At 51.4% G+C, this 24,966-nt stretch overlaps 1 protein-coding gene across 1 annotated transcript in view; it reads right to left on the bottom strand.

Moving 5' to 3' along the window:
• Nucleotides 1-24,966, bottom strand: part of RASGEF1C (RasGEF domain family member 1C) — a 97,454-nt gene that overhangs the window by 15,011 nt on the left and 57,477 nt on the right. Inside the window, exons 2-10 of the mRNA XM_060146588.1 lie at nt 17,543-17,725; nt 17,249-17,371; nt 15,917-16,054; nt 8,901-9,101; nt 7,746-7,820; nt 2,586-2,675; nt 817-919; nt 222-301; nt 44-139 (exon numbers count right to left, since the gene is read on the bottom strand). Of these exons, the coding sequence (XP_060002571.1) occupies nt 44-139; nt 222-301; nt 817-919; nt 2,586-2,675; nt 7,746-7,820; nt 8,901-9,101; nt 15,917-16,054; nt 17,249-17,371; nt 17,543-17,719 (1,083 nt within the window). The 5' untranslated portion in view covers nt 17,720-17,725. The remainder of the gene's footprint in view (nt 1-43; nt 140-221; nt 302-816; nt 920-2,585; nt 2,676-7,745; nt 7,821-8,900; nt 9,102-15,916; nt 16,055-17,248; nt 17,372-17,542; nt 17,726-24,966) is intronic.

The following is a 24,966-nucleotide window of genomic DNA, read 5'->3' as shown; positions in this document are numbered from 1 at the left end:
GAGCAGGGAGGGGTTCTGAGGGTTGGGCAAGCCTCTGACCTACCTTCTCTCGGCTGCTGTGGGCGGTCAGGGAGCGGTGGGCTGCCCCGCGCAGGGCTGTTCTATAGTTGCAGAAATTCCCTGTTGGGTCCATCTGGTGCTGGAAGGAGATAGGGAGGCATTTGGGCAACTGTGTCCTGGGGATGGCTGGTGGCACCCAGCAGCCCAGCAGCCTTGCTTACCTCGAGGATGAAAAACTTGGCAGTCTTCACTTTGGCCCAGGTCTTCTTCAGTCTTGAGACAGGGCTCATGTTCATGCCAGCTGAAAGAGGGAAGGCTGAGCTGGGGGCAGGGCCAGGCTGGGAGGACTGTTCTGAGCTGCACAGTCCCTCTGTGAGGCCCCCAGCTGGCCTAGCCCCTCAGGCTGCACCCTGACCAGGGCTGATGTTTGTGGAGCCTCAGCCTGCCAGATGGAGGGTGGGTGAGTGCTAATGGACACTGTGTACAGGTAGGCCTGGCTTCTGTATGTGCAGGGCCCCTGTCCCAGTCCCTGTCCCACACTGGCCCTATACTGTGACCAGGGGCCTGCTTTGGGCCCCTGCTTTCCCTGGTTCTGGGGACACACTGCCAAGCTCTCATCAAGCACCCTGAAAGCCCTGGGCTTGCCTCAAAAGGGGCACCTCCCCAGGACCTTTGGGGTGGGGTGGGGGGAACATGGGCCCAGCCTGCACCCACCCCCTGCTCAGGTGGCTTGCACCCCACCTGCCTGGGTGTGCCCACTCCACCCTCTCTGGGAGCACTTGCACTGGGGGCTCCAGGCCTGGCCGGCCCACTCACAGATGATGGCCATTAGGGAGTTGAAGTTGCCGATGTTGAAGCACTCACGGGCTACGTCGATGAAGAACTCAATCACCTGGGCCCTCTGTTTCTTCTTGGACGGCTGGGGACAGGGCATATGAGCCTCAGTGATGAGGTGTCCCCACCCTGCCCTGACCACATACCCTGCTTACCTGTCCTATCCCTCATTAATCTTCTTTAAGCCCATTTCACAGCTGAGATGCTTGATGCCAAAGCAATTTGTAGCCCAGGGACTGAGGCTCTCAGTGCACCCTGGGTGGAGCTAGCACAGAGCTCATTGCCATGGAGGGCCGGATGGGGGCTGGCGGGACTCCTGTTGCCACACAGGAGCCACCTGCAGCATGGGAGGTGCTGGGGGCCCCCACATGTCCTCCTGCCCTCTCAGGCCTAGCTCCAGCACCCCTACACCTAGAAGCAGAAAACATGACTCCCTCACCTCTCTTCCCAGCACCAAACTTCTCCACTTCACACGGGGTGCGGGGGCCCCACGGTGACCCCGAGGCTCTGTCCCCTAGCAGCCCCACCAATGCTTTCTGTCGACTGACTGTGATTTCAACCCCAGCTCGAGTCGAGTGTGTGAGACTTTGATCTCTCTGATGGGTCAGAACCAAACTGTGTCCTCTCCCAGGCTGAAGCGCTGCCTGACTCTGGGGTGGGCTCTGTCCAGGCTTCACTCAGGCAAACCCCCGTCTTAGCTGCCAGGCCAGTGATGCGGTGTCAGAAGCAGGCAAGGCCCAAGGAACCCTACAGTGTTCTTTCCATGTAGATTGCCCTCCTCCCATAATTGCAGAAGTGGTCCTTAATGCTGTGGTGTCTGAGGAGCTGTGCATCCAAAACCCCTTCGGAGAGCTGCCCGCCTGAGGTCCTGCCCTTTCATGGGACAGCCCACACGGGGATGGTGATGGTGACCGAGCAAAGTGGGGGATCAGGGCCAACTACTAGGGTGGATGTGGGCACTCTGACAGGAAGCACTGTCTCAGGCTGAGGTATCACAGATGAGCTTCTCCTTTCTCGGTCGCAGACCCCTCATGAACACCTTATGCCCCAAGCTCTGTCTCAGTGTCTGCTTCCAGAGAGCCCACCCTGGCACATATGCTGCCTCCAATCTTCCCCTGAGACGGGGGACCTTGGGCTTCACCTGACAGTGGGAGAATGGGCTTGGGAGAGGGTTCCACTGCCATAAGGAAGGGAAGAGGGCGGGCAGGGTCTGGCTTGGCGGGGCTGAGACCCGGTGGTGAGCATGTCCAGCTCAGTGTTTCCTGGTCTTCCTGCTTTCCAGGAGAAGCCAGACACCTGGACTTTAAAGTGCAATCTCCCACTTCTTAAAGGTTAGATTATTTCTACCTCTAAGTCCTGAGTGAGCCAAATGGAATTTGTCTGCAGGCCAGACCAGTCCGCCCCAGGAACAGGTGGAAGAAGCAGAGCCCGCCCCCCTCTCCCTCAGCAAGCATCTCTCTGACACCCTCTGTGACTGGCAGGTGGATCCACGCCAGGCAGGATCCACCGGCACGCCAGGATCCACCGCATCACTGACCTGACAGCTAAGACGGGGGTTTGCCAGGCTCTACCCAGAGAGGAGATATCACTACAGGCAAGCTGGGTGACACCCGGTGTCCCAGAGCGTGCCCAGCCTGGCCCTGGGCTTGGAGACAGGCTTATGATGCTCTTCTGGTTCCCTCCCAAGAAGGCTCCTCTCAAGCCCTGGCCACCTTTGGCCATGCCAGGTCAGGCCCTGGCTTCCTACGCACCATGCAGATCTCAGTAGCCACAAGGTAGCACAATCTGTTGAACCATTTCACGTAAGCTTCCAGGTTGTTAGTCTTGTCACTGAAACAAGGCTAGGAAAGACACAAGGACCATGCTCAGCCTTTTTGTCAATAACTTTTTGAACACGAATAACTTTTTGAAGTCAGCCATGATCATTATAGACAATCTGGGAAATGTCGCAACCTCAAAACCATCCACAAATATCTCAAAACCATCCAAAAATAGATGATTTGACATGTATCCTTCTAGTCTTTTTTTCTATACACTTAAAGACGTAACTTAATACGATATATATATATCATATACCCACACACATAATTAATCCTCATTATTCACAGATTTTGTGTTTGCGAATCTGTCTACTTCCTAAAATTTCATTTGTAACCCCCCCAAATAACACTCATGTCACTTCTTGGTCATTTGTGGACATGTGCAGAGTGGCAAAACATTTGAGTCACCCAATGCACCTGTGTGTTCCCAGCTGAGGTTGAGCTAATGCCCTGACTTCTGGTTTCAGCTCCCATACTGTAAACAAGTGTCCTTTTTGTAGTCTATTTAGTGTCTTTTTTTTTTTGGCACTTTTGTGCTTTTTCTTGGTGATTTCACTGTTTAAAGTGGTCCCAAGCACGGCGCTGCCATGCTGTCTTGTGTTCCTAAGCACATGAAGGTTGTGACATGCCCTAAGGAAAAAAATATGTGTTAGATAAGCTTCATTCAGACGTGAGTCACAGTGCTGTTGGCCATGAGTTCAATGTTATTGAATCAACAACATATATTAAATAAGGTCTCATTAAACAGAAACACACATAAATCAAGGTTATATATTGACTGGTTGATGAAAATGTTGTGATGAAAGGCTTGCAAGGAACCTAACCCTATGTTTTCCCCAGGAGTAATGGCTCAGTATTTGCTAATTCAGTGTTCACAACGACTATAGGATATAAAGATGGTGAATAATGAGGACCAACCATATGTATTTATGTATGTATGTGTGTATGTATGTTTCTATCTCTATCACTATATTCTATATATATTCCCACATTTTTCTACATGAACCCTTTCATGTGCTATAAAATATTCTTTGGAAACATAATTTTAAAAATTGATGTAGACTATTCCACTGTATAAATGTACTACAATTCCAGAGAATCCAAAGGAAGTAAAGAAAGAAGGAAAAAAGAAGCACAAGAGGTAAAGAAGACAAGGTACAACAGAAGACAGTAAAAACAAATCCATCTAGAGCAGTAATTACCCTGATATAGACCAGTCACTGTAATTTTAAAAATCCAGCCTTCTGCTATTTTCAAGAGGTACACCCCAAACCCAAGGATATAAGTAAAAAAATTGAAAAATACACGTGATAAATATTTATGTGATATTTATCATCACATAGCTATATTAGTATTAGACAAAATAGACTTTAAGGCAAAAAAGGACTCCAAGGCAAGAAGCATTAAGAGAGTTTAAAGGGTAACTGCATAAAGATAAAAGTTTTGATTTATTGAGAATACGTCATGAGTCTAAATTTGTCTGCACCTAATAGCATAGCTTCAAAATATGGAGGCAAAAATAATCCAGAAAGGTAAATTCCTTATAAGGAGGAAATTAAGAATACTTGTTCGTTAAAAGACACAATAATGAGAACGAAAAGCAAAGCAACCAACTAGGAGAAGAAAATTTGCAGTACATCTAACTGACAAGGGATAATTAACTAGTACACATTTTTAAAACTCACACAAAACTCTTAAAAATCCTTAAGAAAAAGACAAATCACCAATAGAAAACAGAACAAAAATCAGGGACAGGCATTTCATAGACGAGAAAACAAGAATGTCCAAAACACATGAAAAGATGCTCCATTTAACAGTTTGACAAAAATTAAAAAGCCTGACAATTTCAAGCGTCAGTGAGGCTGTGGAGCAAGAATAACTCCCTGCTGGCAGTGTAAATGGATACAGCCTCACCTGGCATCACCTGGTAAGGTTAATCATATGCCCACCCTGTGACGGACACAGTGATTCCTTTCGTAGGTATATATTAGAGCAACATCTCAAAGTGTTGTCCATGGACTCCTGGGGGTCACTGAGACCGTTTCAGGGGGTCCACAAGGGCAAACCTAATTTCATATTCATAGATTATTGCCTTTCACCATGTTGACATTTGTACCAATGCATAGTAGAATGATGGGTAAAATTGCTGCCACCTTAGCCTGAATCGAGACAGAGTCACCAAATGACACCAGTGGCCATCGTGTTCTTCACTACCACACACTCACAGTAAAAGAAAAAAAGTGAGTGTGACTAAGAGTGTCCTTGAGGACAAAAAACTTTTCAGTTTTATTAAATCTCAACCCTTGAGTACATGTCTTTTTCATGTTCTATGTGACAAAATGGGAGTGCAGTTGTCCCTCGGTATCTTTGGGGTGGGAATGGTTCCACCTCCCCCCTCAGATACCAAAATCAGAGGATGCTCAAGTTCCATATGTAAAATGGCGTAGTATTTGCATAAACCTATGCACATCCTCCCGCGTACTTCAAATCATCTCTAGATTACTTATAATACCTAATACAATGTAAATACTATGTAAATAGTTGCTTGGGTGAGCAGTAAATTCAAGTATTGCTATTTAGAACTTTCTGGAGTTTTAATTTTTTCTAATATTTTTGATCTGAGGCTGGTGGAATCTGCAGTTGCAGAACCTACAGATACGAAGGGAGGACTGTAGACATAGGCACTTCTGCTGCACACAGAGTTTTGATGGTGGTCTTGCGGAAAAGCACTGGTGTGACTGACTTGTGAGCTGAACTTTACTCATGGAGCACTATTTTTACCTGAAAGAAGGACTGACCCATTATGGTTACTCAGACTTCAGTATTTGGTTGATATTTCCTTGAAAATCAACAAAATGAGCCTGTAACTTCAAGGAAAACAACTGATAGTATTCGTTGCCAAGGATAAAATTCAAGTTTTCAAGAGAAAATTGGGAACTTATAAAACATGTATCTGCCTGTGGAGCGTGACAGCTTCCCAATACTTAACTTTTTGGGTGATATCAGTAGTGAATATATATAATGAATATCATTTTAAGATATCATATAATGAAACATGCCAACATTCAGAAGGTCTGCTTGATTCAGTGAACCCATATTTTCCAAATGGACAATATATGTCACAAAATCCTGCATGGGCAAAAAGATCCATTCAAGATGCAAGATGGACCAATGAATTTTAAAGTGATAGAGTTTATTTTCAGATTCCAAATTGCAGCTGATCTTAAAAAATTACCCCTTGTTGAGTTTTAGTGTACTATCAAAGAAGAATATTCACAATTATTTGAAAAGGCTGTAATATATGCCTCTCTTTTCCAACTACATATTTGTGTGAGGATGGATTTTCAACTCAAATAATGTTAGGTCAAGAGATTGAATGCAGAAGTAGATTAAGAGAATTCAACTGCCTTCTATTGTCAGTCATTAAAGAGATTTGTAAAAATACTGTAAAACAATATCACTCTTCTCATTAATTTTTTTTTATTTTGGAAAATAGAGTTATTGTTCATAAAACTTACATTAACATATAATGAGTTATGATTTTTGAATAAATAAATATTTTAAAAAGTTATTGGCTTTAATGGCTAATAGAATAAATACCGGTAGATATTATTAGTACATAATCAAAAGTTCTTTGGGGTCCTCCATAATTTTTAAGAGTGAAAAAGGCATCTTGAGACCAAAACATTTGAGAACTGGTGCCCTAGAAAAAATGTACCCACATACATTAGAAATGTGTAAGAATGTTCATAGAAGCAATATCCACAATAGCCAAGAGTCTGGAAACAACACAAAAATGTTCATCTACAGTAGAGTGGGTAAAGAAATGTCATGTGCAATCTTGATGTATTTCACAATAAAAAATAATACTTGGAAAGGGCCAAACCCCCAAACAAAACAAAACAGAACAACAAACAACTCAATAAGAGTAGCAAAGTCTCCTTTCCACTCTTCTCCCAGCTCCATGCTGGGCTCCCCAGAGTAACCAGTATTCCTAGAGATTGTCCACACGCATGTGCAAGGGGATATGTATCATGCACCCTCCTATCTATTGTTGTTACACAGATGGTCACATACTCTTTGCCACTGCTCTTCACTTTACTTTCTTTTCTCAACAATGGACCTTTGGTGATTATTCCATTCTTACAGTCACTCTTATTCTAACAGTTGCATAGCATTCTATGTATGGATGTATTATAATGTTTAATCAAGTCCCTGTGGATGGTAAGGTAGTTTGCTTCCAGCCTTTGGTCATAAAGCACAGAAAGATATCCCAAATATCTTTGTGCATACATCTTTGTGTACATGTGTGTGTACATCTGCAGGGTAAATTGTTAGGTGTGGAAAGTTGGGGTCCAGAGTGTATATTTCAAGTGTTGATGCTATTGCCATGCTGCTCTCCAAAGTGGCTGTGCCAATTTTACCCCTTACCAGCCATGTATGAGACGGTCCCTTTCCCTGCACATACACACCCATAATGTTTAATCTTTGCTTATCCGAGAGGTGAAATGCAATTGCATATTCAGTTTTATCTTCTTTTATTAGGTGCCAGGGAAGAAGACAGGATATTTCCAGTTCTGGTTCGGATTTAACTCCTTGATAAGCACCAGGCTAACTGCTGGTTGGGCTCTGAGAGAGAGGGGCAGGCTCTGAAATTCCACCTTCAGAGGGAAGTGCATGCCCTTAACTTCCCTGGGCAGCTGGCACCAGCACGCGTTACCCCGGGTGGCCGCTAGAGGGCATCAGCGCCCACCGCAAAGCACCGGGAGGGCACATGGCGTCTTGGAGCGGGCCCCGTGCGAACCTCTACCCTCTAACCCACCCAGAGCTCCTGCTCCTCGACCGCCACTCCGCCCTCGCTGGGTGGGTGACCCGGCCAGGCTCATCCCGCCCTCCCAGGCTTCCCCAGGACTCAGGGCTGCTGGGGTGTGATGGCCTTGGGCTAGGGGCATGGGTGGAGTGGGCACGACCCCTCCAAGCCCATCTGCCCTTGGTCCCTCCGAAGCTGGCTCAGCTGATGCTCCGGGGATCCCCCAGAGGGACCGGTGAGTAGGGGTCACTGCTGGGACAGTCCGTCCAAGGGCCTTCTACCTTTGTGCTGGCCAGAGGGTCCTTGTTCACAAAAGCCTGGACAAATTCCTCAGGTCCAATGTGTTGTAGCCGTTCCTGCACCAGAGACAGAAAAGGAGTTGGGAAAATGGGAAATGTATGGGGAAGGGATGCTCCCTGGGGGCCTGGCATGGGCCCAGCTGCCCTTCTCACCGGGCCTCTACAGCCCTGTTCTGGGTTGTCACAGAGCTTAGCACCATCTTGAAGGGGGCAGCCCCTCCTTTCCCATGCTCAGGGGCTGCTGTATTTCATGGGGGCAGGGGTCAATGTCTCCATAGGGAGTGCTTGTAGTGTGTGATACCTAGGAAACCAGGCTCGGAATCGGGTAATTGAAATGACCTGCTCCCTCCAGGGTAGGCCTGATGGCGAAGAGCATGGGGTCTGGGTCAGAATTGAATCCTGGCTCTGTCCCTTCTGCTGTGTGACTTCTGGCAAGTCACTTAAACACTCTGGCTTTAGCTTCCTCAACTGTGAAAAGACAATAATAATAGCACCTATCTGGTAAGGTGGTGGGAAGATGAGATAGTGCACGTCACTCTTGAATATAATGCCTGGAAACCAGTAAGGGTGCCATAAATCATGGAGGTTTAAAAGAAAAGAACCCTACTCCCCAGCTTCCCTTCTCTCTGGGGCAGGCCCCTTTGGCCTCTGCATCTACAAGGAGCCCAATATACTGGAGGTTAGGCCAGGGCATCCCTTTCACACACAGGAAGGCCTGTCTGCGCTTCTCTGGAAAGCTGGGGTGGGTACAGTGTGACTGTGTGAGTGCTGGATGGGGAAAACCGAGGCCCGGGTGGGGAAGGCCTTGGATGTGGGAGGATCACACATCAGGTGGTGTCAGAGCCAGGATCTGAACCTAGTTCCTCTGTCCCAGGCCTGGACTCTCAGGCAGGCCAGAGGTCAAAGTTGGGCAGGGCTGGTACCTCCAGCCTTCCTGTTCCTCGCCCCAGGTGTGGTGAGAAACTGCTCCAGAGTCAGGGTCCTCTGGAGATGCCTGGGTGGCCCTGATGTGATGGGCTCAGGCCCTGGGTTAGGCTGAGACCAGGTGGGGTACAAGACGGGGAGTTGGGAGGTGGCCGGCTATTTTCAGTGTTCCAGGCTCTGGGTCTGAATGGAGGGCGGTGTGGGCCTGCTCACCAGCTCTATGTGGGTCAGCTGCTGAGCCAGTGTGTAGGGGTCACTGCAGATGCTGAGGAGCTCCCTGTGGATAGAGGCTGGAGGCTTGTTCCTGTAGGAGATGGGCTTGTCAGTGCCCAGCAGGCTTTCCGGCCCCTGGCCCAGAGCCGCCAGCTTCTGGTGCAGAGCCTGCAGGAGCTGATGCATCCTCTTTCGGTATGCCTGGAGGAGGGTAGAGAGAGGGTGCTCAGGCCTGGAAACCTGTCTCCGCATATCTAATAGCTGAGGCAGGCAGGCTCCCCAGCTGTCAGGGATGGGCTGCTCCTAGGTGTGCCTGCACCTCCCCCACCCTGAAATAGGACCCAATCCAGGGCAGGCTGGATTTGGGGCCTACAGTCAAGGCTGGCTGGGGAGAAGGCTGCAGGATCACCAGTGGGAGCCAAGAAGAGCACACATTAGGGAGAGTGGCTGGGTGCAAGCCCCCCAGCTGTCTGGGGAGAGGGGCAGCATGGGGTGGGGACTGCCAGGGGGTGGAGGGATAGAGGAGGGAGATGTGGAGTGGGCCCTGCCCTGGGTGCTAGTCTTTTGCTTGGCTTCAGTGGGGGTCCCCTCCTGTCTCCCAGGCCTAGCTTAGAGAGGCTTTCCCTGACCAGCCTTGCTGTTCATCCTCTGCCCCTGGCACTGTCTCCAGCTCACCCTGTGTGACTTCCTTATGGGACCACTGCAAGAGATGATTGGGGTTGTTTACTCCCCTGCAGAATGACAGCTCGGCAGGCGCAGGGAAGTCTGCGTTAACCTCTCTGTGTCATAGCTCTGGGCATGCAGTGGACGCTTGATAAGCATTTACTGTACCGACAGAGCCCCTCACCATGCAGCTCAGATGCTGGGCTTGGTGCAGGGACCACCCTCCCACCCCATGGGGAAACTGATTATTGCCCCTCAGAGACCCCTATTTCCAAGGAAGGTGCATCAGACTAGCTGGGTTTACTGAGCAAGTGGTCCACACATTCCCAATGGTTTGGTCAGTAGCCCACAGAACAGGCCCCCGACTGGTCAGCAAAATGGCTCCCCCAGAGGTGGATTCAACCCCCTTGAGCCAGGAGCTGGCCTGGGAGTGGCAGTGGGCATCTGGGGCCTGGACTCCTGCCAACAACAAGGTGTCAGGAAGACAGTTCCCAGCGGGGCCTGGTCCCAGAGGCCTCAGAAGACGGTTGTGGATAGTCAGTACTGCCAGGTAATTTCAGATAGAAAAAGTGCACATTCTTCATGCACACAAACCCAGAGGCATTTTGCAGGTGGGGCGTAGGGTGTAGGGCTTGCCTGGGGGACCTCAGTGTTTCCTCAAGTCTCTGATGGGGCTCAAAGGAACACTGAGGTCCAGCATTGTTGGTGCCCAGAGCTCTGGTGATGGAGGTGGCATCCCAGCCCCTTATGAAAGTGCTTCTCTGTGGAGTGGCCAGGGCAGCTGTGGTAGAGCCCTCAGGACACAGGAAACCCGAACCCAAGCCCAAACCCTAACACTAACCCTAACACCCAGAGCCGTGGGGGGCAGACCCAGAAGGCACCCATGGGTTAGCTGGGCAGTGTGTGGGTAAACTGAGGTCCAAGTCTTCCCTTTGTCGCCAGTGGAAGGAACAACCCGTCTCAGCTTTGCTGTATCCAAAAGTGTGGTCAGCATACATGCTGCCTCCCAGGTCTTCATTTGAGTGCCAGGAAGATGGTGAGTTAGGTCCAGTCAGAGCCAGCCCCGGTGACACAGTCACTGGTGATTCCCAACACCTCCACCAGCCCACCACCTCTCTCTGCTACCCAGCCCAGAGGTGGCTACACTGGCTGTTGAGATCCCGCATTTCCCACTCAACCCTCCACCATCCCATCTGCATCCTCTCCTGTCACCAGACTCTCACTGGCACCAAGGACCTCCTGTCATGAAAGCCAGGGGCTGTTTCTCAGGCAGCATCTGCCTCAGCTCCCCAGTTTCTCCTGCCTTGGGCTGTTTGTAGGCTTGTCTGTCTGCACTGTGATTGCATGCTGGGTTCCTCCTGCCTCTGTCTATTCCTCTCTTCACCATCCTCTGTACTTCATTCCTGGGTTTTCTGGTTCATGTGCAGAGTGTCGTTTAGTATTCGTGTGCAGACAACCTTCTCCTCTGATCTCCAGAGCCATGTGGGCAAGGGGCCACCTGGACCTGGTACATGCAAGAAGTCATGCTCTCCTCCCCAGGGCTGCCTCTTCCACCTGCATCCCTGTCCGCTGAACGGAGCACTGGCATCAGGCACCTGGACGTGGAGCCATCCTCAAACCACCTTCTCCCTCAGGCCCTCCAGGCCATCACCAACCCTCTTGATTTTGCTTTCTTCCATTTCCATGCTTGTCGTCCACCACAGTATATGTGGTCCAGGCCATAGTCATTTCCCTGGTGGCTGCAGTGGCCTCCTCAGTGGTCCCCATGCATTCACGCCAGCCTCTCTCCATTCCACCCTGTAGCAAGAGTGTTCTGTTCAAAATGCACATTTGACCACTGCACGCTTCTTCCTTAAATTGCCTCCCTGCTTTTGCAAAGACAAAAAGCCTGACGTGGCTTGGAGGCCCTGAGGTCAGCTCTGGGCATGCTCAATGGCCTCCATGTAGCCCTTGCTCCTCTTTTCTGTGCTCCAGACACAGACCACTCCCCGATCCCTTTGATCCCTTGTCCCTCCTGCCCCATGACCCAGGCAGGACCTGTACAGCCTTCTCCCTCCAAGCTCCATGCCCTTCCTTCACAGCCCTTGTCCAAGCCTCTCACTGGAGTACCAGCTCCATGAAGGCAACACTGGATGACTCTTTGCTGGTCCCCAGCATGAACAGGAGGGGCCCACACATATTTGCTGATTAGATAAAACTGGCCTTCACCTGCTTCTAGACAGTCAGCCTCTCCAAGGCAGACTTCAGAGCTCTACTGAAGTCAAGGATGCAGTGCATTTGTGGCTACAGTTTGACAGAACCAGGCACTGGCCCTATTTTTAAAAATATGCAGACAATTTAGCAGGACTTGTTTCTATTGAACCAATATTCACTCCAAACAATTGCCATTGCTTGCGTGCTAATTCATTTAAAAATTTTCCTTTAGTGTTAACCTCAAGCTTATGTGTTGATTTTTTCCTGAATCTTCTGTTCCCCCTCTGAATGTGGGGAAGGTATTTGACCTTCTCTTTGACCTTCTCTCATTCTCTCACTGATTTCTACACCTTGTGGACACCATCTGGGAGATCTCAGTGAATCCGGGCAGGCCCAGGGACCTACCGCTGAGAACGCCAGTGTGTTCCTTGTCACTGTCAGAAGCCCACATTCGAGCGCCAGGGTGCACCCAGCATGGCTCAGCTCTCCCCCAGTGGCTCGCCCGTGAGCTGGGAGGATGGGGACTGGGCTGTTTTCTCTGTCATTCTCACAGAGCTGCCTGCTGCATGCACGGAGCCGAGTGTGAGTGTAGAGGTCGCCATCTAAGCGTGGCCTGGGTGGTGGCCATGGCTCTCCAGGTGCCTCCAAGTTCTCTTGGACTGAGCGTTTCGTGATTAGGATCCATTTCCATCCAGACAAGTACGGGCCCTTGTTTTCTGAAGTTCCTGAAAGCTCCCACCTGAGCCAGCCCGCGGCTGATGTCCAATGGGCTTAGCCCACCTGCACAGGCAGGAGTTCTGCACCCACTGCCAGCTTGTTCTCTGAGTCAGCTGTCCACCACCTTTGCCCTTGGCGGGAGGTAGTAGACAGCCATGTGAGTGGGAGAGCAAGGCCAGAGTGAGGAAGGCTGCCCGAACAGTCAGTCTCCTCTGGCCAGCCCAGTGGGTGTGGCCAAGGCACTGCTGTCCTCCTGTCCTGTCTCCCTCACCAGGGCTGTGACCCTCTATGCCTTCCTGTGATCCCCCAGTCTCCCTCAGCCTCGGCATTGGTCTTCCTGAGCTGTAACTGCTGAGCCCAACCTACCAGGATGGGAGCCGAGGGTGGACTGGAGCAGCACAGAACCCACAGTCATAGAGAATGGCCTTCCCAGAGCCGCTCCAGCCCCTTGTTCCCGGTTACTGAGAGGTGGTGGGGAGCACAGTGAGGACATGAGGCTTCCAGGAAATGGCAGGGGGGCAGGAAGAAAGAGAAAGGTGTCACCTTTCACAGCCACTTTGATGGGGAAGCCCCACTCCTTCCTGGCCCTGTACCACCTCCTCCACGTTCCTGAGCAGCATTGTTCTCCTCACAGCCCTTTGAGGGAGGGCTTATCATCTTCCCTCTTACAGAAATTAATTTAAGGTCCAGAGAGGTTAAGTAACTTGCCCAAAGACACGCAGTTCTGAAAACACTTGTGTTCATCGCATTGTATTATGCACAACACTTTATATCATCCTATCTTGATCCTATCTCTGTGTAAGAAATCTTTTACAAGATGATTCTGAAATGTTTTTGGAGCAAAAGATATAATGCCTATGATTTAAAAACATAATTTGGAGGGAGGGGAAGTGTGTGAGGGGATAGAAGAGACAAGTTTGGCAAAATGTTGATAATTGTTGAAGCTAGGCTATGAGCACACAGGAGTTCATGGTTACTATTATCTATGTTTGTATATGTTTGAAATGTTCCATAACAAAAGTTTCAAAAAAGTTAAAAATAATCCCCATGTGCCTGAACTTTGGAAAGAATTTGTTCCTCATCATAGCTCACATTTACCAAGTGCTGAAATACGAGCACACGTGACTTCAGGGCCTTTGCCGCAGACCTGTGTGGTGGGAGCAGTTATCGACTCTGTTTGACTGATGAAGAAACGGAAGTTCAGAGAGGGGAAGCACCTTGCCCAAAGTCACATAGCTGTGGTTTCTGAGCTGGGATCTGAGCTCAGAAGGTCTGACCCTGACCTCATGTTCTGAGTCCTGTGGGCCCTGCCTCATCAGTTTGGTTCAGGGCTCACCAGCTCCTTTCCCAGCTGAGACTGTGCCTGTGCTGGGAGGGGAGCAGCCTGCAGTCCACCCGCAGCATCCAGGGGAGGGAAACCAGCAGGATATCCCCTTGGAGCAGGTGCTTTCTGGGGAAGGGCAACTTGGGGATTACAAAGACATATGGGGCACCCCTGGCCTGAGCCTGGGTGGGTGGCATGGAGACTAGGGAATCCCAGGTCCAGTTCTCACCACTCAGCACACCTAATTGGATTCCAAGGGAAGGAATGAGAAATGCCCCGAATGAGTTATTTCTGCTTTGAAAATCCACACCTGGTGGATGACTGCTTTCTATAGCCCATTCATAGGTCTTGGCTGTATCTTATTTTCATCTACTGGGTAGTTAGAGAAGATTTCCCGGCACAGTCTTGACAGATTTTTTGAGGGTTCAGTGAGGAGGCACTGCTTCTCAAGGAAACAAGCCCAGGACTTACACCCATCCCATGCCACCGTGGCCAGAATGGCAGGGTCTGCCTTTGAAATTGCTCCGCCAATGGCAGAGGCAGGCCTGATAAGGGCAGATAATCCATCTTGTCAATGGCTTAGACCTCACCTGCTTGAAGGCCTCCTGTGGCAGGGGAGAGAGATAAAGCAGAGGACTGGGCTCTCATCTCACTACATACCCTCTGCTCCATCCATCCATCCATGCATCCATTCATCTACCGTCCCTGCAACCATCTATTTCCCACCCATCTGTTACTGCCCACCTCCCCTTTTATACATTCACCCACCCACAGATCCATCAATTCACTTATCTATCCTTCCTCCCTCCAGTCTAACATTTGCCCTCATGCATCCATTCATACATCCATCCACCATTCATCCATCCATCCATCACCATCAATCCACCATCCATCCATTCATACATACATCCACCGTCCATCCGCTCACCCACCCATCCATCCATCCACCATCCGTCCATCCATCCATCCATCCACCCACCCACCTTCCCATCCATGGTCTCACCCACCCACCCATACCCACACACACCCATCCACCTACCCATTCACTCACCCTCCCATCCATCTAGTCATCCATCTACCCATTCATCTAGCTATCATTTCTACCTTTCTCCTCCACTTCTTTCCATCAATCTCTCCACATCCACTTAGCCCATAAATCTCCCTGCCTACCCAACTTCCCAAACATCTTTCCTTCCCCCTCGACTCATCCATCAAAGTAGCCAACTATGTACCAAGCCGGTCAGTCAGCATCTCCCCTTCCTGCTTCATCCTCCTGATCCATCCAGTCATTGAGCCTCCCCTGAGTCTCCTTTCTGCTGCAACCTAAGCCAAGTGTTATAATCCCCAGATGGATCAGGGGATGCAAAGGAGGAGGAGGAGATGACCCTCATCTCACCGAGCTATCATAACAACTAACTTGCTGGCTATGTGAAATGACCTCAGGGCAGGGCATCCCTTTCTGAGCCTCAGTTAGGCCTTGGACTTTACAGCTTCCTGGTGCCCAGCCTGCCTTGGCAGTTCTCCTTTGGCTCTGGCTGGCTCTGTGTTCAGACCCACTGTGGGGCATGTCACTAGCTGTCAGCTTGCCGCATTCAGTCTCCTCCCAAGGCAAGCAACATGCACTCCCCCTCAGTGTTCTCCCCCTAATCCTGGGAGGTAGGGAGTAGGGAGTTTTGTTCCTCTTTCACCTTTAAGTGCCTTCCCCAGAGTAATGCAGCTGGGAGAGCAGGGCAGGGTGTGGGGCGCAGAGGCACTAGATGCCCAATACACTGGCTGCCTCCCAAGCTACTGGGGAAGAGGGTTCTGCCAGGCCAGCCTAATGGGTCATTTACCTATGGCCCGACCACGCAGCCACAAGAGCCCTTCACTTGCCATCTGATGCCACTGATGAGAGCAGGACAGGAGAAAGGTCAAGAGACCAGGCCTGGAACCAGAGGCCTGCTCTCCCTGCCAGCTCTGCAGTGCCTGATTCTCTGATGGGGCAGAAAGGGGCTGATTTTAGAGGGGCTGCAGTGTGCTGGTGGGGAGATGAGGACCCTGAGGCCATCCCAGAAACAGGCTCAGATCTGGGGTGTGAGGGTGTAGACAAGGTGAAGAGAATCCCGCTTGGCTCGCCCACCTCGTCACAGGGGGCGATGCGGCCCACCACATCCTTCAGGTGACTGATGGTCGACTCCTCCTGGAAGTCCCGAGGGAACGTCTCTGTCCACTCGGCCAACAACTGGAGCAGTTTGGGGCCAAACTTCCGGACCTGGGCCTGCAAGGCAATCCGAGGGTCGTCTGCATTTGGTGAGGGTTGCTTGGGAGGTGGGGGTCACAGCGGCCACTGTCTCAGCCACTCACTGCGCGTCTGGGCTGTCCGAGGGGCAGCAGCAATGGCCGAGGCGGGGTGGGCCTCATGCCTACTTTGTGCCAGGAGACAGAGACGGGACATGGGGATGGGGGCTGAGCACAGCAAAGCAGAGGGGGACAGACACACATTTGGAATGGGGGTCATCTCTTGTTTGTAACTGCCAGTCGTCCCATCTCCCTTTCTGTGGTGACAGCATCTGTTTTCCTGTGGGGTCTCCCTCTCCATCCTTCCCACCTGATCCTGACCCAGGGCTCCAGGAGTGTGCCCAGATCAGTGCTGGCCAATCAGGGCATGGCACACCCCCATCATGCACTGTGATTGGCTCACAGAGGGGCATGTGGCCTAAGCTAAGCCAATGAGATCGGGGCTTTTATTTATCAGGATCCTCTTTCCACAGGATTGGGAAGGGTAGACCATGACCCTGGAGCCGCGGAGGCCATCAGTCACCGTACAGAGAACCTGCCTGAGCCAGAGTGAGGCTGGCCAGAGGTAAACAAAGCAAGGGGTCTTAGGGAGAAAGACCACGTTTTAATGGTGTTTTAGTCCCTGGAGCCAGTGGTAGCTTGAGACTTTGCAGTTATATGAGCCAGTAAAGTCCCTTTGCCTTAGGCCTGTTGAAACTGGGTTTCTATCACTGGACAGCGGAACCCTACTGACACATGTATAAATAGACAGTTATAGCCCATGGGATATGGTGAGGGACAGAGGAAAGGATATGGGGAACCGAGGGAAGGCTGAGCCAACAGTGGACCCGCGGAAGAAGAAAGGGTGGAACAGAGGGTGCTGGGGGCAGGGAGACCAGCAGGCACGGCAGGGCCATCCCAGGCCACAGATGGGGATCTACTCATGGGGCTCTGGGGGCCCAGGTTTGGGCTGTGTGAGCTCAAGGCTCCCCTAGGGCATTGGAAAACAGCACTGGGGTTAAAGGTTCTGACTCTGTCCCTTCTGGCTCTGGGCTTCAGACAAGTCAGAAACCCCTGTGGGCTCCTTGTCAGGAGAATGGGAGCAATTGCTGCCTCTCCAAGAGGTTGATTCACAAGTGCATGTCAGGGGAGACCCAGTACACTCGGAGGCCCCCGGCCCTGCCCTGCCTCTCACCTTGTCCAGCACTGGCTTGTCCAGCTGCTGCTGCTCGATGCACAAGTGGCAGACCCGGGCCAGGAGCTCCTGGGGCTCGATGAAGAGGCGGGAGCTCAGCAGGAAGGTAAAGATGTAGGCTTTCTGGGGGGATACGGGAGAAAGGCAGCATGTGCTCACAAGGGCATGGAAGGACGTGCCTCCCAGCCTACTCCACGCCCAGGTCCAGCCAGGCCCAGCTCTGCTGTCTCCCCCATGCCTGGTGGAAGAGAGCCCAGTCTGCTACCCCTCCTCCCCACTGGGTGGATCACCCACCTCAGGGTAGTAGTCAGCTTTGGGCACCAGCTGCTCGATCAGGGTGTCCAGGGAGGCTGAGGATGGAGCTCCATCCAGGAGGGGCTGCCCGGCCTGCTCACCATCCGTGGGCTCAGGGTGGGGTGGGCCGAGGCTGCCTGGAGTGACCATGTCGGAGGTGCTCAGTGTCCGGGGCATGCCTACCTGCAATGGCAAGGGGCATTTGGACCTGCTGGTCCCCCGGGATCCTGGCTGGGCAGGCCCTGCCTCCCATAGGCTCTTCTGTGCCCACCTGAGCCCAGTGATCACCTCCTGGGAGGGCTGCCAGGGAGGGATCCCCCCACCCCATAGCCACTGCATCCCCAGGAATCATCTCTTTTCCATTATCATTCCTAGCCATTTAGGGACTGACTGTTTCCAGTATCCACTCCTACTCGCAGTGAAGGTTGTTTCTGACCAGGCTTAGACAATCAACGTATTTGCCCTGCTGCTGGCCACAAGAATGAGTCGGGGGTGGACCTGATCCAAACTAGAGGGCTCAGGTGCAATCCTAGAACTTCTGTGGCACTTGAAAGCTCTTTCCCCTGGGTCCCTGAGCAGTGGAATGGCACGGTTGGAACCATCCTGTCCCTCAAGGAGCCAGGAAAGCGAGCACATTCCTGAGTTCAGCGGGTGAGGCCCTGGATCCTGCTGTGCCTGAAGCTGCTCTGTGGGCTGCTCCATCACATGAGTCTGTTTGAGTTTCTCTCAGGTGCAGCCAAATGACTGTCCAGGCGCTTTGTGATTAGGACCCACTGACCTGTCCAGCTATTCCCCCCTTGCAGGAAGGCTCTCCCACCATCTTCAATCCTCCATCCCTCTGCACGTGGCTGAAGTGTCTCCCCCTAGGTGGGACCTTCCCTGTTTCCCTGCAGCAACCCCTCAAGGCTGGGCCTGACTTCCAGTGGGCATCAGCAGATTCTCCCTGTCAGCACTGTGGAGTGCTTGGGGTGCTGCTGGTGCCTGGTATAGAGAAAGGTCTCCAGCCAGACCTCCTCCAGGTGGGGCCACAGCACACATATCTTCTGACCCAGCACTGAGTCAAGGTCCTGGCCTGCAGCAGGCACCCGTCCACGAGTGTGCACTGGACAGTGCTTCCTCCCTCGGGCTCTGCACATATGTCTGTTGGCCAGTCTTCCTGAACGAAGCCTTTGGGGCACTTGTGGCAGCGAGTCCTGGCCAAGCCTGTGACTGTTTAACCATCTCCCATACGTAACCATCTCTCCATACATTCAAGTAGCCCCCGCAGCCTTAACTGTGGAGTCCTGCAGGCTCACCACAGGGACCTTACAGGGAGCAGCCTCCCCACTGCCCCTCTCACCTCACCCCTGCTGCCCCCATGGCAGACCCTGGCCCCAGCCTGTTTCTGACTTCTCCTGCCCCCTGGTGACCTGGCCCTGAAAGTAAAGACAGAGGGACTTGGAGAGTCCAAGCTGATGTTGGGGATCAGAAGCAGCCCTGCAGAGGGCCGTCCCTAGGGTGTGCAGCGACTGGGTTGCGGTGCAGGGAGGGTGCGGGAACCAGTCTGAACAGCGGCCTGGACAGTCCCAGCCCTAGGGACAGCCACAGCTTTAGTTCACCTTTCCAGCAAAGTTGTAAGTGTTCAATTTTCAGTTGATGAAACTAAAATTTCACAAAATTGTCTCCTGTCCATCCCAGTGGGAAAGCTGCTGCACATGAGGGCACACGGAGGCTGCCCTGCAGAGAATGGTGGTTAACTCTGGGGTGAGCGCTGCCTCTGCTGCACACCCAGAGCCCAGAACCAGAGCCCAGTTCCACTAGATAGAAAGCTCTTGAGGCCAGGAAGGTCCGCTCTCTCCTGCCAGACACCTGGCACCTCCTCCCCGTAGCCTGTCCCAGATCCCAGTTTTCTCAAAGATGAGCCAGTAGTGGAGGTGGAGGCGATTCTGGAAACCTCTCTGTAGCTCAGGGTGGTCCGTCAGACAATGTGAGAGGGGCTGCAGAGGGGCCTTTCTGGGGAAGCCAGGATGCCACAACTTCAAGAGGTGAGCTGGGAAGCATCCAGAGCACCTCAGGTCTGGCCTGGTACTGGGGGCCGGGTGTGGGGGGCCGGACACACGAGGAAGGGGGGAGGGCTTGGACCCAGCTCTGTTCCGAAGCAGCAAGTTTACACTGGAGGTCAGGGGTTGCGTGGAGCTGGGGGCCAGAACCATTATGACTCACAGGGATGCCCAGAGAGCAGATGGGTGGCTGATGTTGCCCTCCCACCTCCAAGCACCCATCCTGTTGCCAGCTGGGCTCTGGCCCGATTATCAGTGGATGGATGGGCTTGGCCCCCTGCTGCAGTCTCTGGTGTCTCCTGCTGTTGCTGATTCATGCGTGCATTCATGCGTGCATGCATGGAGTGGCTGCAGACGGACAGGACCTCTCAGAGCTGGCAAGGGGTTGGGGAGGCAGACATAAGCAAGCCAAGGCATGCAGAGAGACTGTACCACTGAGGCTCTGAAGGGTGTGCCCAGGCAAGGGGAGAGGGGATGGTGACTTCCTGCATCTGGGTATTCCTTTGAGATAGGGTGGGTGCGGTCAGAGCCACAGTAGTGCCCTGACATTCCTCCCACCCCTCCCCGAAGGTGCGCTGGCACAGACGTCATCCTCCTCCCTTGAGCAGGGGCTCCAGCCTACTGGGAACACAGACGGGCTGAGGAAGTGGCCCCCATTCACCCTCTCCCATAGTAACTGCTTTTATTAATTTCTTACCTATTTTTCTGTCCTTCTGTATACAAGGACAAGAAAATATAAATATATATATTCCCCCCTTTCTTTATTACACAAAAAGTAGTGTATTGCACACACTCTCCTGTGCTCTTTTCACTAACAGTACATTTTGGAAATCTTCCCATGGCAGGACAGAGCACGTTCATGCTTTTTATTTTTTAACTGTCCCACAGTAATCCATTGTTTGGATGTCCAATGGTAATTTTTTTTTAACATCTTTATTGGAGTATAATTGCTTTACAATGGTGTGTTAGTTTCTGCTTTATAACAAAGGGAATCAGCTATACATATACATATATCCCCATATCTCCTTCCTCTTGCATCTCCCTCCCACCCTCCCTATCCCACCCCTCTAGGTGGTCACAAAGCACGGAGCTGATCTCCCTGTGCTATGCGGCTGCTTCCCACTAGCTATCGGGGTAATTTTTAAAAGCCAACTCAACTGTCCATCAACAGATGAATGGATAACAAAATGTGATGGATACACACAATGGGCTATTATTCAGCCTTAAAAAAGAAGGACATTCTGACATGTGCTACCATGTGAGTGAAACTTGAGGACTCTAATGCTGAGTGAAATAAGCCAGACACAAAAGGACCAATCTGTATGATTCCTCTTACATGCAGCTCCTGGAGTAGTCAAGTTCATAGAGACAGACAGTAGAAGGTGGCTCCCAGGGCAGGAGGTGCATGGGGAGTTACTTTTATTCACAGAGAGCTTCAGTGCTGCAAGATAAAAAGAATTCTGGAGATGGATGCTGGTGGTGGTTGCACAACAATGTGAATGTATTTAATGCAATTGAACTGCACACTTAAAAATGGTTAAGATCGTAAATTTCATGTTATGTGTATTTTACCACAATTTTAAAAGAAGCCAGTGATGCTGGGAAAATTGTTTATTGTCACAATTTCCCTTGAGAATCCTTGGAATCACCAGTAGTTCCCCAATGTGTGCTTCTAAGCACACAGCCTGCATGGTGTACATGAGCAGCAGCTGGGAGTACAGGGCCGGCACAGAGGTCCCGAGCGGGCTGGCGGGCTACTCCGTCTGTGCCCCATCTAAAGAGCTGTTTCAAGTTATCTCTCTTTGCTTTGCCTGGGGGCCTGGGACTCCGTGTGTGTGTGTGTGTGTGTGTGTGTGTGTGTGTGTGTGTGTGTGTGTGTGTGTGTGTGTGTGTGTGTGTGTGTGTGTGTGTGTGTGTGTGTGTGTGTGTGTGTGTGTGTGTGTGTGTGTGTGTGTGTGTGTGTGTGTGTGTGTGTGTGTGTGTGTGTGTCTGTATAGACAAGTGCATGGTATGACTCCAGTAGGTGTCTGCTTTATACCCACTAAATGAACAAGACAACAAAACAACCAGTGCTGTCTGGCATGTTGGAACAGCCCTTTAAACACTGCTGGGCAGGGCTATACACTGTCACAGCCCCTTTGAATTGGACAAGATTTGACTCGATGTGCAAAGAGCCTTATGTTTGAGAGTGTTCTTTCACCTTAATCAAATCCTTGGAAATTTATCCCAAGAAAATAATCTAAAGAGGAAAAGTTTTGGAAAGGAGTTTGGTTTGGTGTTAATTATAAGCAGTGAACAAAATGCAGAACGCCACAGATGATGAACAGAAGGAGAACATACCCATTAGTGGAGTTTCTGTTGCCGTTGAAATGACAGTTATGAGGACTCAGTGATAACATAGAAATGGTTATGATGTAACGAAGTGAAAATGGGAGGAGAGAAAACTGCACGTATAACACGATACAAGCAATATTATTCCAATGAATAAAATTACAATGGGACACTGAAAAAATGCTTCATTGATGTGCATGCCCCGATGTATGCTATTGTCTTGGTGCTATCCATTCAAGCTGAATGAAGGTCGAGCTCAGTCATCAAACATAGCTGAGAAGACGAAAGGCCCCCAGAACACCTGAACACATCCCAGGGCTATGGCGGGTGGTGGGATCGCGGGCATGCTCACCCCGTGACCCCCTGAGGGGACGCAACCAACAGTGGCCCAGCCATGGTTTGAATGCAAAGTCCACTTTCTGATGTGTCCAGGTGAGGGCCCCTTTACCCCAGGACTAACCACACACCACACCTTCGAACATGCTGCACCTGCTTGCTGGCATGCCTCCTGACCCCTGTGACCCCTGGGCCTCCCCAATCCCCCAGACTTCACACTGGCCTTGGTCTCCTGGCATTGTGTTCTCTCCAGGAGGAGGCTGGCTCGCCCACTGCTGCACTCTAGGGCCCAGCTCCCTGACACACACGCACAGTGGGTGCTCGGTCAAGATATGTGGCATTCAAGTGACTCAGTGGTGCAGGTGAGAGGCAGTGAAGCCTGAAATTGAACAGTGCAAAAAGGGATGATGAGGTGTGGCCAACACACCAGGCATTCAAGTATTGGAGTCTATGGGAGGGAGGCTGGGGAGAAGCCTGCAGTCCTGACCTGGGAAGGCCAATCTTCCCTGTCTGATGCCCCATCTCATCCCTTAGGCCTCCCATCTTACCGATGAGGAAACTGAGGCTCAGAGTGGGAAAGGCAGGTACCCAGCTCTCATGCTGAGTACATGGAAGAGCTGGGACTTGAGCACCGGTGAGTCTGAACTCCAGGCCCTCTTCCTGACCATCAGCCCACCTGGGCACTGATGCTGGTATCCCCAGGCCACAGTGTCAGAGGGACTCGGTCAGACACTTGAGGTGTGACCAGCAGTGCCCAAAACACGAGGAGAGAAAAAGCCCATGCTGGTTGGCCCGGGGTCACAGTAGCCCCTACGGGGACAGGCCATCCCTTCCAGGTATTAACTTTGGCCTGTGGGCCCAGGTGCACAGAGGACCTCCTCTCCCAGGTGCCACATCTCCTTCCCAGCGCAGACCTGAGCTCCAAATCCACCCCTCTTGGCACCTCCATTGGCTGGGTCTGCTTTCTTGGCCTCCATCTCCTTTCCTTCTGGCTACAAACACAGGAGTTTTGCTTTGGGGAGTAACCACACCCTCTGATGAATACTGACAGTCCTGGTGGGACTACCAGGGAGGCCCACCCTCACTTGGCCAAGGGGCGGGAACCAGCCCAGCCTGGGCCAATCAGACGCACTGCCCTGGAAAATGCACTTGGTTGGTGTGGGGGGACCTGACCTAAGCAGGCCTGACCTGCTGCAGGCCAGGCCTGGGAGGGGCAGGGGTGGCTTCTGAGTCACAGTTTCCCCCCAACCTAGGCTTGTGCTCCTGCCTCAGTTTCTCTGCCCATGTTTCCTATTCCCCTGCTTAGTCCCTGCCCCTCAGGCGTATATATGGATCCCTGTGTTTAAGTCTCCAAGCCCCGCATGTGGAGGTGCTGGGACTCCCATGACAGTTATGAGGGGTGGGCAGCGAGCCTGCATTGCATGGATCTGATCTTCAGGAAGACTGGCAGATGCAGGGAGAGGACCCCCAGCAAGCCACCCTGCAGGTGAGGCTGGTAGAGAGTGGCCAGAGCTGTGGGCACGAGAAAACACAGCTCCGCTGGGCTCCCTGAGGGCTGACCACGTGCTCAGACCTTCCAGGTTTAAGAGAGCCCAGAATTCCTGACATTTTGTATTTTGATTTTAATTAAATTTGTTTTTTAAAAAAAGCCACAGTGGGGACCAAAATGTATGACGAAAGCACATTTAGAAACGACATCTCTGGCTCCTGGGTGGCCAGTCTACAACCCTCATTCTGCTGGCCCAGCCCACAGGGCTGGTGATTGGCATAAAAAAGCTGCCAAAAATGGAAATCCAAAGACCCTATGGAAGGAATGTGTGTGGCTGGTCAGTGCAACATGTCTTGGGGACTGGAGAGGAGATGTTCTCTCCAGCCTTCTTTCCTGGGTGGGCACCGGGCCAGGCTTGACCGAGGGGACAGAGGGAAAGACACTCCTAGAAAACGGCTCTGAAAAGTGCCTTTGTGCACAGAGAACAGGGAAAAGAATCCCTCCTCTTTAGTTTATGAAGAGGAACCAGTAAGATTAAGTGCACAAAGCACTCAGCACAATACCTGCCATGGAGAAGAAAGGACCACCAAGGCCAGTCTTCCCCACGGGTGCTCACCACCTGCAAGGGCTTAGAGCACAACATGAGCAGCAATTCCAACTGCTAATGGAGCTCTGTGCCAAAATTCTGAACAGCACTCCTGTGCTTCACCAGGGTTTCCAAGCTGGCTGTGGCCTGATGGCCCTCTACCCTGCTCCTCCAGGCTTGTAGCTGGAGCTTCTGAAACCAGCTATCAATAGCTCCTGGGGGTTATCCCTCCCAACTGACTCTTGAAGGATGTAGTTGGCCACAACTTCAAATCAGAGCCACTTCTGCCTTTGCCTCCCTATGTAGCATACATTTACACATTTACATATTTGCATCCCATCATTTCTTCCCCCTCCCCCATTATATCTTTCTCAAAAATTGTTGTAATATCTGCTTAACACAAAATTTATCATATTAACCATTTTAAGTGTACACTTCAGTGGCATTAACCATTTAGTTGCTCAATCATCACCACTATCCATCTCCAGAAATTTTCCATCTTCTCCAAATAAAACTCCATGCCCAGTAAGCAATAACTCCCCATTCTCCCCTCCCTTCAGCCCCTGGTCATCACCATTCTATTTTCTTCTTTAAGAATTTGACAATTCTAGGTACCTGTATAAGTGGAATCATATAGTATTTG

Source organism: Lagenorhynchus albirostris, chromosome 3, assembly GCF_949774975.1.
Source record: "Lagenorhynchus albirostris chromosome 3, mLagAlb1.1, whole genome shotgun sequence".
NCBI lineage: Eukaryota > Metazoa > Chordata > Mammalia > Artiodactyla > Delphinidae > Lagenorhynchus > Lagenorhynchus albirostris.
The sequence above is the reverse complement of the archived record's forward strand: the minus strand, read 5'-3'. Positions and strand labels throughout refer to the sequence as shown.